Genomic DNA, 16,045 nt, shown 5'->3' with positions numbered 1-16,045 from the left:
CGTATATAATGATAATATTACAATATTTAAGTCTATACTATATATTGTATATACTATAGTCTACAGTATATAGTCTATAGTATATCTATAGTACATGTATACCTCGTTGTAAATAATATTATTATTTTACAAACAACATTTTATTTTATTTGTTTTTGAAAAAATTATTTCATTTATCTTATTGTTTAGATAATAAAGCACTTTGTAAAATTAGTCAGTCATTTTTACCAGAGTTCATTTATGATTTTGTATTTTAATAAAGATTTTGAGTTAGCTGAGGTAAAGTTCTACATAACTTAATTTTAAGGTTTTGGGAGGACTTTTAAAACTTGTGACAGTTGTGATGTAATCATGTATGTGATGTAATCTTATAAATTATAATAATTATTATTAAAAGACTTTTAAAAAATTATATCAAAGATCAGAAAGTACAATAAGTTTGAATTGCTCTTCCTATAAAACTTAGTTACATTACGTTGACCTTCACCTTGATCAAAAATTATAAAACATTTTTACAATATAATGCAATATAATGATAATTAGTGTCTTTTAACTTATACCATTTTGTTTCCTTAAAACCAATTATAAAGAATATTGGATATATTGGGTAAGTTTTAATTTATAAACTTAAGTATGTTTGCATGTTAGTTTTAAATCAGGGTTGTCCAACCTTTTTGCAGTCAGGACCATTACTTTATTTTGATTACAACTCGAGGGCCACAAATTAAAAAAAATTATTTTATTCAAACTTCCAATTAAAAACAACTAATTAAATTTCAATATTGTCAAAAAAAAAGTATTTGATAGGAAACTTGGCCTTGGCTTATCTGTTGTTAAAAATGATTACTATTTAGTTTCATTTATGGAATTTAAAATTTTAGTTATTTATTAAAAGCCAAGATGCAAATTAATAATTGTTTTGATTAAAAACATTTTTATTATAATTTATTTTTGTAGGGAGATTAAAGTGCTTCTTTTACAGAAAGATTGATGCATACTCTGATGCATCTTGTAATGTGGAACTCAGTGGAACAAAATATGTTTTTTTATTAGTTTCTATTATTTTATATAATAGCATTTTAGATCTTTTTCTAAATCGCGTTATAAAATTTTGATTTCATTATTTTAGGTTCGAGGGGAGGACACACACCCCTTCCCAAAACTTGATGCGTGTACTGCTAAGGTAAAATTAAGTTTATTTATTTGATACTAGATTTATTTATTTAAGTTAAAAATATTTATAGGAAAGATTTTTAGTTATGGGGTGTGTTAAACTGATACCCTTACAGCTACCCTAACTCCAAGATAAACTTCTCATATTTGGTGGTGGTCTAAAAGCAAATTATAGCTACTTTTTGGATATAAAAATTACTATTTTAAATAAAAGGCACTCATACGAATAAAATTTGCATTTTATTTGTATGAAAAAGCTGCTGATTGGGAACCCCCTCTAGCCCACTGGATATATCCAGCGGCTAGAAACCAATTTGTAACCTGCTCTAACATTTATCTTTTAATACCAAGTCATATGCATTTAGATAAAAATTTATAAATTTATAATAATTTTATGTAAAATTTAGTAACAGCAAATAATTCTAAGGTTAATTGCTTGCAAGATATTCAAAAATATAAAGTTAAAAATTTTTCATACTCAAATGTTCACATAGCTCAGTATATATATTAAACAATTGAAAACAAAGAATTTCGTGTTTTCAATAGAAATTTTATTTCAAACAGTAATAGTCATTATTAGTATTACCCATTATTAGAGTTGTTAGTCCCTGACCTTGGTCTTGGCCTGGCCTTAAGGCTAAAAACTGAGGCCTTGGAGTTCGTCTTGAAAATATTGGCCTTGGTCTTGGCCTTGAAAATTTTGGTCTTGGCCTTGGCCTTAAAAACAATTACATATTTTCTTATTCATTTCGTTAAATTCTGTGCATAACCTTGGTCTATTTTTACGAAATGTGGTTTTATTGTCACAGCACTTGCTACTAACAGTTTTTTTAAGAATTGGCTTTAACGTAAGGCAAAAAGTCTTTGGTCTCAAAAATGTTTTCATAGGCCTTGAAACTCTTAATCTTGGCCTTGTCCTTAAAACTCTCGGCCTTGGCCTTGTAACTTTTGGCCCAGTAACTTGTGGCCTTGACATTGGCTTTGCTACTTTTGGCCTTGTTAACAACTCTGTCCATTATTTGTGTTTATTAATTGTTACAAATTTTAGCTATTATTTTATATAATTCAAGTTTACTAGGTGCCTCAAAGTGTACATACATCATAGCCATAGGTGAAGCAGAGTATACATATATCGACTAAATCAAGAGTAGGTGCAGCTTAGTATAAATACATAGACTGACTTAAACAGCGAAGGGCAAAGTGAAACGTACGTACCACCAACTGACTTTGATATGATTAGATAAGCACACTGCATACATTTTAAGGGTTTTGGTTTGGGCAGACAGTCTATTTATCTAAAGGTCTTGGTTTTTTTAACACAGGCGGAAAATAATTTATAAAAATAAAATAAACAAATATTATTATAACAATTGAAATTGTTACTTCCACACTACCAAATTACTGCCAGGATTTATTACATTTAAATTGTTTCTTTATTCACGCTGCCTGCAATTAATCTCAAAATTATTTGCCAGCACTGCCAACAATTACCACTTGGCATAGTTTTAGTAAGGATATTATTACTTTGACTACAGTGTTTTCAACAAATATACCAAAAATTCGGTACTTGAAATGTTATAATTTTTTGTCAAATTGTTTGATAATATTTTCAGCTTTAAAATACTCTATTGCAGCTCTTTACAATGATATATAGCATTTACGTTTATTAACCTAATATGTAGTATTACATTTTTATACTACATATGTATTAGGTTAATAAACATTTTTCAATGACTAACTTCATTTTTAATTACAGAATTGAAGTCTTTGAAAAAAATATATTAAAATGCTGAAAAAAAAATATTTACCTTGCATCTGATAGGCTACTTTGAACAACTGCATCAACCTTATTATATGCAATATTTCGCCTAATAGTTTTTTCAGCTTCATGACTTAAATCATTGGCAATTATCTTTTTTATGTTCGGAATTTCTAGAGCGTATCTAACCGAGCGCAATCCTGTTGCAGATAGAGCTTCTAAAATTGTATAAGATTTTTTTTCAATGGCAACAGGTATATCACTATTACTAGTTGAAATATTTTCTTCAAGGACAATTTTTTTAACTTTATCCAAGTTGTCAGTTTCTTCAATTTTAGTTTTAGCTTCAGTGTGTTTTATTTCGGTTGAACGGGACTCTGAGGTCTTCTTTACGAGCTCTTTTAACTCATTGTCTCGAATTTTAAAAAATTGTTTGATTACTGCTATACTTAAATCACGATTAAATACTTGCACGTTATTATAAAAAACAGAATTTGACTTAGGAAACAAAATTTTTGCTTTTCCCTCAACAACCTCTGTAAAATCGTTAGCTTCTAATTTTTCTGATTCGACATTCACCTCATGGCGTTCTACCATTTTTGTTTTAATGGTACAAGATGTAAATAAAAAAAACAACCGGTTAAATGTATATCATCGTAGGGCTAAACCCATTCGTTTATGCTATGTACGACTGAACCCATTTGTACCGGTGTCATAGTACGGCGAACCCATTCGTTTCGGCTTCGTCCAGCTAAACCCATTCGAAACCATACCGCGCGTTTGACACCTAGTATGTAGGAAACCGCGCGTTTGACTTAGTGAGTAGAGCGGGGCTTGTTAAGCAATTATTACTAAATCTAACAGATCTCATGAACGCTGCGTCGGGCTTACATTTTTTTCCACTATTGAGAAAATAATTTAACCTGCTAAGATTGGGGTAATAAAAAAAAGCGATAAACAATAATTTTCATTTACTCGACTAGAGTATTTATTGAAAAGGGACAATGTTTGAGATATATGAAATTATGCTATTTTGAGAAAGTAACCGTTTTAACGATGAAACAACAATTTTTAAAGAAAATAAAAAAATTTATGCAATTTTTGTTACTATTCATTAAACTCCTTTACGACAATATTTTTTTTTACAATTTTTACACTATTCATTAAATTCATTTGCGACACTAGGGTAGGGCGGGGCTATTTAAGTAATTTTTACTAAATCTAACAGATCCATTAATGGCGCGTCGGATTAACATAACTTTTTCAATATTTGAAAGATGATTTAACCTGCTAAAAATTTGTTAACAAAAAAGTATAGCTTTTGATTTTTTTTAAAAAGATATTTTCAAAAGTTTGCGAAGCTGCTAAACCTACCCTTGCGGGATTAGTTGAGCAATAGTGTGTGGTAATTTGGGCTATGAACAAATAAATGAATATGCATGGTACGAAACTTGGATAAATCTTCAATAAAACTTTCACTTACAGTAGTCATGTGAATAATTTATAAACTTTTCATTTTATAGACTTTAATGACGTAAGTAAGAGAAGACAACAAATTAAATGTTAAGAAAGTGTCATAAAATGTAAAAATAATATTTTATACAACTACCTTGAACTTTAAAGCCCGATTTAAAGAATACTTGTTTTAAAAATAAATATAAATAATGTACCGCTAAATTATTTCTTATCCAAGTTGTTATTTACGTTCGATATTTCAGTTTTTTTGTTTTTTTTTAAAGCCGGTCAAATTACCCCTACTAGACAAGGTGTCACATTAACTAGATTTTAAAGAGAACAGTAATACTTAGGAAAAAATGGCTAATTTTAATCGAAATTCCGATAAATTGGTAAAATATCAACACTTAAGTGACGGTGGATAAAAAAATTTATGAGCATCCAAAAGAAAAAGAGTGAAAATTTTTTTTTTACTTTTTTGGTCCAAAATTGAAAAAGTGTTCATGTATCTTACTCAACAGCTTTTCATCAATTCTTTGTTGCGCATTGTGGTAACATTCTAATTCCCTAACTTTCATCCATTTGGTGTTTTGTCATGTGTTGCGTAGTTTTTGAGATATTTTAATTGCACAACTTACCCTTATGCTTGAGTTTTCGACACTATTCCAATATTACTATTTGCGACACTATTTCTTTTTTTTTTGTTTTCAACACTATTCATTAAATTTTATTTTATTTTTGACACTATTCTTAAACTTATTTGCGACATTATTTCTAATTCTGTTATTCGACAATCAAATTTGCAACAATAAAAATTTGCGGCAATCAAAATTTGCGACACTATTCCGCCCCACCATTAACGATAAATCTTTTTATTTTTTTTGTTTATTTTCTATGTGTCATTGTTGACCCCACACGTTGGGTGAATAGAGACACCAACTGTTTAGGATGTTTTATCTATGAATTAATCAAGTTCTCTTTAAGCTTAAATTATGCCAAAAGTAAATCAAAATATAAAACATTAAAAACCATCCCCACCACCTAACTGTTTTAGTATGTCTTTTACTAATTTGATCTGCGAAGCAGCCTTCCATCAGTTGAATCTTACCTCTCGCAAAATTCACCAGACTTGCTTGCTCTTATGGAAACTAATTTAAATTCTGCTATTCCGTTTTCTGATCTCAGTGTTGATGGGTACTATCCTTTGATTCGTAAAGACTCCAATTGCCTCTTGGCTTAGGGGTAAACATACTCATCAATTCACCTATTTTTTGTGAAATTAGGTTCAAATCTTTTATTCAATTATGGGCTTTCGCTAAGCACTTCTTCACTTTATCACCGCTCTCTTTGTTCGTTATCATTTTCCTTCTTTCCGAGCTGCAATCTTTTGATATAAATTCCAATCCAATTGGCCATTCCCTCTCTCTCTACCCCTCTGCCAATATTGTTGTTATTGGTGACTTTAATGCTCATCACACTGAATGGCTTGGGTCTAACGCCATTGACCCTGCTGGCACTAATGCCTATAATTTCTGCATTTCTCAATCTCTTACTCACATAGTTAACTTTGGGACTCGTTTTCCTGACAACTGATCCTAGCTTGTGTTCAGTTTCTCCTTTTTTTCCCTTAGATGGTTCTAACCATGCAATGATCTCTTTAAATCTTTCATCTCGTACTTCATTTTCGGACTCACTATCATTGCACTAATTACTACTACTCTATAGCTGACTGGGGCTCTTTTTGTGATTTTCTTCGTGACGGTCCTTGGTCTGATGTCTTTTCCCTCTCAGCTGAAAAATGCGCCTCTTACGTAACTTTCTGGATTCAGACAGGAATGGATGCTTTTATTCCTTCTCTTCGGTTCTAAGTCAAGCCTCATTCTACTCCATGGTTTTCACCCTTTTGAGCAGCTGTTATATCTAATCGTAATCCTTTTTTCTTCTTTTTCAAAAGTACAACTCTCTTGAGAACAAAGAGCTATTTATTGTTGCAAGAAATTGATGTAAAAAATGGGGTTGATCTTATTATCTCTCCCAAGGAAAAGGCTGAAATATTTGCAAAGAACATTTCTTCTAATTCGACTTTGGAATCTTATGGCCATTGTCTTCCTTCCATTCCAATTAAACAGGTTAACATTCAAGTCACTCCAGCTTCCGTTTCTAAAGTCATATTTTAATTGAACTCTTTTACGACTTTTGGTTAAGCTAACATTCCTCTCACAGTCTTACAAAATTGCTCTCCACAACTCTCTTCAATTCTCTCTAAACTATTTAATAAGCGCTTGACTGAGTCTTTTTTTCCTACCTGCTATAAAATGGCATCTGTTGTTCTAATTTTCAAAAACTCTGGTGAACATTCTGACCCCTCCAATTATCGCCCAATCAGTCTTCTTTCTGTTATTGGCAAGGTCTTTGAGTCTTTGATAAACAAATTTCTCACATCCCATCTTAAGTTAAATAACTTGCTGTAAGACAATCAATACGATTTTCGATCCTCTCGTTCTACGGCTGAATAGCTAACTGCTGTTACTAAAAGATTTTATCGTGCATTAAATGGAGGCGGAGAGGCTAGAACTATTGCTCTTGACATATCTGAGGCTTTTGACAAAGTTTGGCATGTTGGTCTTTTATATTGTTTCATATGGCGTATCTGGGAAAAAATTTTGAGATTATCAAATCGTTTCTTTCTAATCGCTTTATTAAAGTTATCCTCAAAGGCTAACATTTTTCTTTACTTCTAGTAACTTCTGGGGGCCCTCAAGGTTCTATCCTTGGTCCTATTTTGTTTCTTATCTGCATTAATGATCCGACAACCTTACATCTAAAGTAGCTCATTTTGCTGATGACTCAATTTTATACTCTTATCTTGACAAAAAGTCTTTTCAATCGCTTAGAACAGGCAGCCAATCTTGAATCTGATCTCACTTCTGTAACTGATTGGGGATCACAGTAGCATGTAAATTTTAACAAAACTCCAACAAAACTCAGTTGTTTACTGCAAACGACTATCGCAGTACTGCCGACATTCTTATATTGATGAATGACAACCCTCTCACCGAGTCCTCTTCTTTACTTCTTTTTGGATTATCATTTACTACTGACCTTTCATGGAAACAAGTATATATAATCAATTGCTAAATTAGCATCTGATGAGGTTGCTTCTCGTCGCTTATCGTGCTCACCATTTTCTCTCTCTTGATTTCATTCTCTACCGCTACAAATCTCTTATTTGTCCCTGTATTGAATATTGTTGTCATATTTGCGCTAGTTCATCTAATGATGCTCTTTCTCTTCTAGACAAGGTCAAAAAACACATTGTAAACTTAGTTGAACCCGGTCAATCTGTTAAACTTGAGCCTCGTACCCATCGTTGTAAAGTTGCATCTCTTTCACTTTTCTACAAATACTATCATAGCTGCTGCTCAAAGGAGCTATCATCTGTAGTTCCATCAACCAAAACTCAATCTCGCTTGACTCGTCATTCATCAAAGTGTCATTTTTTTACTGTATTTATCCCTGCATGCTGCAAAAACTTTTATTTGTCTAGCTTTTTCCCCCGCACTTCACCCCCCACTCTTTGGAATTCTCTCTTATCTTTATTTTTTCCTGACTCATAAAACCATCAACTTTTTAAGTCTTGTGTCAACCGTTTCCGTGCTTCATAACTCTATTCTTTTTTTCTAGTAACTCCCAACTTAATAATGGTTGCTTGCAGCCTTGTTGGGAGTGAATCAGAATAAAAAAAAAATAATAGGTACATTGTTAAAAATTTTTAAAAATGTGTATGTACTAAAGCGCACTAGTAAAATTCAACACTGACCGGCATGCACAATTGGCACACGATTGGACAAAACCGTCGTTGAATATAAAACAACAAATTATTATTAAAGTTTTTATTAAAAAACTTATTAAAAAGTTGGTGGTGCAACGGTGCAGTTCTGAACATCAAAGTTACAGATTATAGTATGACTATGTAAATCATAAATTATAGTATGGCTGTGTAAACCATAAATGAGGCACATTTGTGTCACCATATATTTTTTGGAATGAGAAATAGAACTTAAGTGCAGTATATTGTTCAAAAAAGTTGGTACGGGTTTGTTAGTAAAAAAATTGTTACAACTGTTACACCCTATTGTTTAAGACTAACTTAACTTGGATTTGTCCTCAACATGTGGAAAAATACCGTTTTGGAACACGTCAAATTAACGTATAAATAATCGCATAAAATTTAGCTTAAATTAATATTTAATGTTTTTTTAACTAGATATTTCTGGTATTGATTTTGTGGTATTTTGGCACACTCTGTCCGACTGTGCAATATTGATATAATACTTTTATTTTGAAACTTGAAATCAATCATAGTGTAATAGTAAACGTTAGGTGTACGTTCTGTAATTTCTCACAGATTTATCGAATTGCTTATGCAACTATTTGGTAAAGTTTCACAATTACACCTACAGTGCTTTTTTCTGTGCCAAAAATATTTTTTATTCTAACTTTTTTTCACATTTTCGCGCTTTTTTTTAAACATGATCTGCAATAGGTAATGTAACACCGAGATAAAAATGTTACTAATTATATTGACCTGAGTCATATTTGATTTAAAAAAAAGTTTCACTGGTTTATCAGCTTTCCCTGTCACTTTGTTGAAAAAAGTTTTCCGGTTTTTGTCCGTATTTACTCCGTTTTACGATAATGATTCTATGTATTCATACACGCGCCAATAATTCTAATTTTAATACATATTGACATGAACTTTCAGGTTATTGTGCGTCTGGCAGCTGTACAAGTGCGTTTTAAAGAAGTACACATTATTAAGTAGTTCAGTGTCTAATAAGAACTCACAAGCAAAGGATCCAAAATCGAGAAAAAACGGAGTCGAGCAAAGTCGAGAAAAAACTCCGTCGGAGTCGAGAAAAAATCGGAGTTTCGATAAAACTTTGTTATAAATTAAAAAATTAAACTATCTAGTTGATAATTAAACATTGTTCTTATATTTATTTTTTAATTTTATATATTTCGATTTATAATTGGTAATAAGTTTTTAAAAAATTTATATTTTTATATTTTTAGTGCTATATATTTTTCTTATCATAATCTTTTAACGAACAAGTTATATCTAATAAATGGCTTTCTAACCCGCATCAGTTAGGAAGAAGGCGTGAACTTTCAGGTAAATGCCCTTCCGTGGTGCTCTGTAACAAAGACTTCTTGGGGTGCCTATAGTAAAAACTGAAAAAAAATTTAAAAAAAGAATTTATTCTGAAGATCTTTTAAAACAATATTTTAAAAAGATGAAAACATCTATCATTTCATCAGAAAGCGAATTACGAAACTTTGTGACAAATCTGGAAGACGAGGAGAAAACTCTTTCTACTTCAGAGGAAGTTGCTTGAATTCTAAGGATGGCTTGTTACAATTTCAGAACTGCTTCTGATTTCACACCAGTTACTTCGTATTCTTTTAACTGATCGGTGAAGGTCTTGACTTTTTTTGGCTTTTTAGCTGTTGATTGATTTTGATATAAAACTTCTTGAATTTTGACAAAAAAAGATGTCGAATGGGATGGTTCTTCTTGTTTGCTTGTAGCGCAATTATCTGATTTTGTTTGAAGACTATTTTCATTTGTTGCAAATAGTTGATCAAATAATTTTGCAGCATAAACTTGAATATCTTTTTTAGAAGCATGAAAAAATGTGTGGTTTTTGTTTTAAAAAAAATCGGGATTGTGCAAATAACGACTCAATGATACCAGCATAATGTTTTTACAATTTTCGTATCTGGAGATTAGCGTCTCTGCAAAATAAGAACTGATATTAGTTTCTACAACCTTCAACTTTCTTACTAACGTTTCCATTATGATGTCACACTCAAAAATTGTTGTATTTGGTTTTTCCAAGCGAACTATAGCGTCAGCAATGACTTCCAATAAGTCAATTTCATCTAACATGTTTAAGCAGTTTAGTTCTTTGAGTGTTTTTTTCACAGCTTCTAAGAAATTCAAAAATCTTTTGATCATCTGAAAAACACTGCTCCATCAAGTGCGGTTGTCGAGCAACAGTCCTTTGCCATGCGAAGATCCGTAAATTTTGTGTATTATTCTTTTAAGAACTTTATATCGAAACGATGAATATTTTAAAAACTTAATTAGTATTCGAAGTTTCTGTAGATTTTTTTCGATATTTTCTTCATATTCAATCTCATTATCCGAATATTCAATAAGAAACTCTCCTTCAGTCTCTCCATCAGTTTCCGTTTCTGTTTCAATATCCGATTCAGTTTCTTTGTTCACAATTTCGCGACAACCTTTTTTAGCGTATATCAAATCACAAACACTTAAATGAATTGAATGATTCTGGCAGATTTGATTTGGAAACTTAAATATGGTACCCAATTTCACCATCCAGCTAAAGCCATCCGTAGTTTTACCTGCAGCATCTTCATCATCTTTACCGAAATCTTTTAATTTTTGCATTATCAAAATGTTTAATGTTTCGGCAGAACTAGGAGTTGGCAATCTTACCGTTCCTAAACAATATGTTCGGTCGTGATGAACATTTAAATTGTAGTATCTTCTACCTCTATTGCTACACCATTCATCACCAGTTAATCCAAATTTTTCGCCTTATGCTTTCAATGTAGCCAATTCAGCGATCATTAAATATTTGGCTTCAGAATCTTAATTTTTTCTGAAATTGTGAACGCTGACTTGGGCAAACTATGCCCATACTTTTCAAAAAACATTCTAAGTGTTTCAGATTGAGTTATGGACCTAATCGAATATCCATCAAGAGCTGCCAACTTGGCAAGAAGAATGTTTAACGACAACTTAGTCAAAATTGGTCTGGAACTGGATGGTTTTAAATCTATTTTCTCGCAACTTTTGACGTGACCAATTAGGCCGTTTATGCTGCTTCCTGGACAAGCGATTCTTTTATGGCATTTTTTGCAATCTCCGCATCTCTTATCATTTACCACAACTTTATCAAAGTATTTCCACGCTTCCGAAACCATTTTTCTCTATAAAAGAAAAATTATCAATTTGACTGTGACAGATATTTGTTTTTAATTTTATTTTAATTGTTAATTAAAATAAAATTAAAAGAGCTAATTAAATGAGATCAAGACTAAACTGTGAACTAGACTTAAAAACAAGACAAAAATCAAGGGCTGAAGTAATTAGAGTTGTCCGAAAAATAAGTCACAAAGCTAAATACCTAACTATGAGGTTAATGAAGAAAAAAATCTGAGCTTTAGAGAATTAGTCATTGAATTAATTAGATTACCTAGGTTAGTCGAGCTAGAGCCAAGCTGTTCAGTGTAATGAGCAGCAAAGTAACCAATTACGATAATATTGGTTCAATTAAATTTGAATTTATTTTTTTCAGAAATTAGAACTTTATTTTAAATATTTAATGCAATAAAAATTTGTAAAATTCTAATGTAGAGAGATGCACTACTATGCTGACAGCTTAAAAACACGCGCTGTATTCATTATTTGTTCTTTTTTTGATGTTTCAGATACGACACTTTGAGGCATTGTGCAAATTCTAAACTTACCTAGCAATGATTCTAGTGGAATTTTAGTGAACCTATATAGCCATTTTGAGCGGACCACTGTAGTTGTGCTCATTGGTTAATTAGTGGACCATAAGTGGCGGCCGCCAAATGTGGCCAGCCAATGACTAGCCACTAGGGATTGCAATCCCGCAAAAATAAACAATTATTTAGCAAAACATCAGTCGAACTCGTTCAAATTTTTTTTGTTTAGTTAATGATTATGTTGAAATTTTCGCTAATGAGTATTTTGAAATTTTTGTTAATGAATATGTTGAAAACGTAAAATTGAAAACCTGCATGCATAATAATAAAAATTATACTTTTAAAAACTACTTTTTAAAAAGACTTTAAAAATTATTTACATCAAGATTTTAAAACAAAAGTACCAACTAAGCATGTCGCAAATAAAAACTGTATGAAATTATTTTAAAAAAAGTGATAAAGAAGAAAATGCAAACTGCATGTTATGTTCGGCTATTTTAAAAATTAAACAAAGATCAATTAAAGGGTTATTAATCCATTTAAAAACTAAACATGGCACCGATTTAAAATCAAACGTTTTACAACAAGACGGAGGTTCGACTTGAAAACAGCATGAATCAGTTGAACTAAAGCCTAAAATATACATCGACGGCGATTCTGTCGAAAAAGGTCAGAACAATTGACACGTTTTTCGTAAAAGAAATTTCTATGGAAAAAATGGTATCGCGCATGGCTGCTAAAGATGGCTTTACATTTTATAGTTTTTGCACATCTTCAAATTTGCGGAATTTGTTTTCAAAGAGTGGTTTCCGGCTCCCTACTTCACCTAATACTATAAGATCGATGGTAGTTAAATTCTCAGATTCTGTAAAAGCCGATATAATGCAAAAATTCATATCACTAAAAAAGAAAAATCAATAACGTTTGACGAATGGACATCAAAAATAGTCAGAGATACTTAAATGTACATATAGAGGCGAAACACTTTAATCTTGGATTGATTCGAATCCATAGATCGTGTAATGCAGAATATTGCGTCAAGTTAGTTGCAGGAAGGCTAAATAGCTTTGATATTGACCTCCAAAATGACATTATCGCCATGACCACTGATGGAGAAAGTGTGATGGTGAAAGTCAGTAAAATGATGTCTTGTTATTAACAACTATGTTATGCTCATGGAATACAACTTGCAGTTATTGATATCTTATTCAAGAATTGGTTAGCAATTACAAAGATCTCATGAAAAAAGTGAGAAAGGTTGTGAAAATATTTATAAACTCTCCTGTCAAAAATGATACATATTTACAGAAGTATACCCAACAAGAACACGGGAAAAAACTTAAGTTTATTCTTGATTGTAAAACTAGGTGGAACAGTATGTTCGATATGTTAGAAAGATTTCATAGACTAAAAGTGTGTATTGAAAAAGCCTTAATTGATGTTGGGTCAGAAATTCGTTTCACCCAAGAAGAATGGTCCCAAATCAATGACTTAATTATTTGCCTGGCACCACTAAAACTTGGTCTCGAACTATTATGAAGGAGAGAATCGAACCTTGTTACTGCGGAAACAACTTTTCAACTTATGTTAGATAAATTACAAAAGCAATCATCACTTTTGAACATAGATTTAGCTGCGGCATTTCGTGAGAGGTTTACACAACGTCGTAATAAGAATTTAAATGGACTACTAATTTACTTTACAAAATCCTAAAAAATATGAACAAGAAATAAATTAAAAATGAAAATACTTTTTCAATGCCAAAAAGAACCGTTATGTGTCAAGAAATAGATAAAAAGTATTGATAAGAGTTTATACAATTGAAAGAAATGAAGACGAAGAAAATGAACTCGAAGAAAAAGAAGCTGTAGATTCTATTAACAATTCCCAAATACTTACTCCTACAATTCTATCGCTAAAAAAAGAATTGGAAATTCAAATACAGAAAGACAAGAAAAGCTGGACAGAAAATGTAAAGGAGATTCCAAATTTAGATTCTTCAAACTTTTATAAATTACTAAAGCAGGAAATGTCTGTCTATGAAAGTAACGGAGTAAGAGGCAAGTTTCTAGATATAGCGCATAGTTACTTGATAACCATACCACCAATAAGCGTAGAGGCCAAGCGAGCTTTTATTGATTTACAAATAAATTGTGTTTTTTAGCTTTATTTACCTCATCTTATCAATTTAATAAGTTGAGTATATTTTTTCTGAAATACTTGAAAGAAAAATACAATTGTCATTTTGCCTTTTATAATGTGCATAAGAAATCTATCAATCCCGCGCGGGATCCCGCGGGATCCGCACAAAAATTAAAAATTTCCGCGCGGATCCCGCGGGATTGATAAGTAAGTGGGATTGCAATCCCTACTAGCCACTATTAACATGCCGGTAAGTTTTCGGCTTACCACTTATAGCGGCTGCCACTAATGGTCCGCTATGTAGCCGATGAGGAAAACTCCAATGAACCGCTAAAAAATGTCTATATAAGTCCACTGCAAACTCACTAAAACAATGTTTACTAGGTAAGTTATGCTAATGCTTTGGTCAAATTATATTATTTTAAATAATGGAGGTGATTGGAGATTTTGGACAATATTACCTTAAAATGCTTGCTGACAGGAATCAGTTAATAAAATATATTTTTTATCATATTATTCAAAATTTACATTTTGATTTACAGGTTTTAAATTTCATTCAATAATATTTTGGTGTCCAAAAAGTGTTTAAACCTCTCGTTTTGAGGTGGGTGTTGAACTCTCTCATTTTGAGGTGGGTGTTCAACGCTCTTATTTTGAGGTGGGTGTTCAATAACTAATTGTTGACTAAAGTTGAGGAAAGTGTTTGTAAATAAGAAAAAAGTTGATTTTTAAAGCAGAACAAAAATAAACGCTAAAGTTTTTTTATGATTCAAAAAATCGTAAAAAGTTTTTTATTTAATGATTTAAAAAAATCCTATAAACAAAATGCCAAACCTGCTTTTGTTTTATTTTTTAATGGAGCACTATTTAAATTGTAATACCCTAGTCTGGTTGGTTCAAGTGTTTTGTGTTGCCATTATAAGCCAACAAAAAAACTACATGAGCTTACTTGTACGCAAGCACTTTTAAATAAGGCACAAAAGAATTACAAAAGATTCTATTCCTATGATGTTAATCATAATAGATAAAATCCTCATAGATAACAAAAAAACCCTAATGTTCAGCTTCTGATCCTGACGCATAATATTTCGGTTTTGACATATCTTGAGTTCTAAAAAAACGAATAGGAATTATTATATAGATGCAACACAAAGAAATAAAAAGTAGAAATATTACGTAACAAGAAAAATAGTAAACGGTGGGATAAATTTTGTAAATTAATAAAAAAAGAAAAGTACTAAAGAGTAGAAAAAATTAGATTTAAGATTGTGTGATGTGGTTCCAATTTTTAAAAACTTTAGAGCTCAAACCCCTCTAACTACTTCTCAATCAGTTTTCTTGCAACTTACGTCAGTTTTCTTACAGCTTAAGTCAGTTTTCTTACAACTTACGTCAGCTTTCTTACAACTTACGTCAGTATGAACGAAGTTTCTTCTTACAACTATTATCAAAGTCTTTCAATCCTTAAATAAAATGCTTCTAATATCTTATCTCAAATATCATAACTTACTATCTGAAAATCAATACGGATTTTCGCGTCACGGTAACGAAGGAGGCGTGAACTTCCTGGTGCACTTCCGCGGTGCTCTGTGACAAGACCATTAGGTCTTCTTGGGGCACCTAAATAACAAAAAAAAAAAAAAAAAATACCGATCCTTTCATAACGCTGCAAACTTGTTACCCGGCGCAATAAAAAGGTTTTATTGTGCATTAGAGTGGTGAGGCTGATGCTTTTGATATATCAAAGGCTTTTGATAAAGCTTGGCATGCAGATCTTCTCCATGTGCTCGCTTCATATTGAGTATTTGGGATTTTTTATAAGAAGTTAAATTATTCTTTTCTAACCACAGCATTAAAGTTGTCCTAGATGGACAAGACTCTCCTTCATTAGTAACTACTGATGTAACACAAAGTTCCTTCCTTTGTCCTGTGTTGAATATGATAAGCACTTTTAATTTACTAAATATATTC

General features: G+C 31.5%; 1 protein-coding gene across 1 annotated transcript in view; it reads right to left on the bottom strand.

The window, feature by feature from the left end:
• LOC100201984 (tRNA (guanine(26)-N(2))-dimethyltransferase) overlaps positions 1-3,703 on the bottom strand; it is a 74,745-nt gene extending 71,042 nt beyond the window's left edge. The window contains exon 1 of the mRNA XM_065792036.1: positions 2,982-3,703. Within this exon, the coding sequence (XP_065648108.1) occupies positions 2,982-3,529 (548 nt within the window). The 5' untranslated portion in view covers positions 3,530-3,703. The remainder of the gene's footprint in view (positions 1-2,981) is intronic.
• Between the last annotated feature and the right edge of the window lie 12,342 nt (positions 3,704-16,045).

The sequence above is a fragment of the Hydra vulgaris genome, chromosome 03 (assembly GCF_038396675.1).
Source record: "Hydra vulgaris chromosome 03, alternate assembly HydraT2T_AEP".
Classification (NCBI taxonomy): Eukaryota; Metazoa; Cnidaria; class Hydrozoa; order Anthoathecata; family Hydridae; genus Hydra; species Hydra vulgaris.
This window is presented reverse-complemented; position numbering and strand designations above follow the sequence as displayed.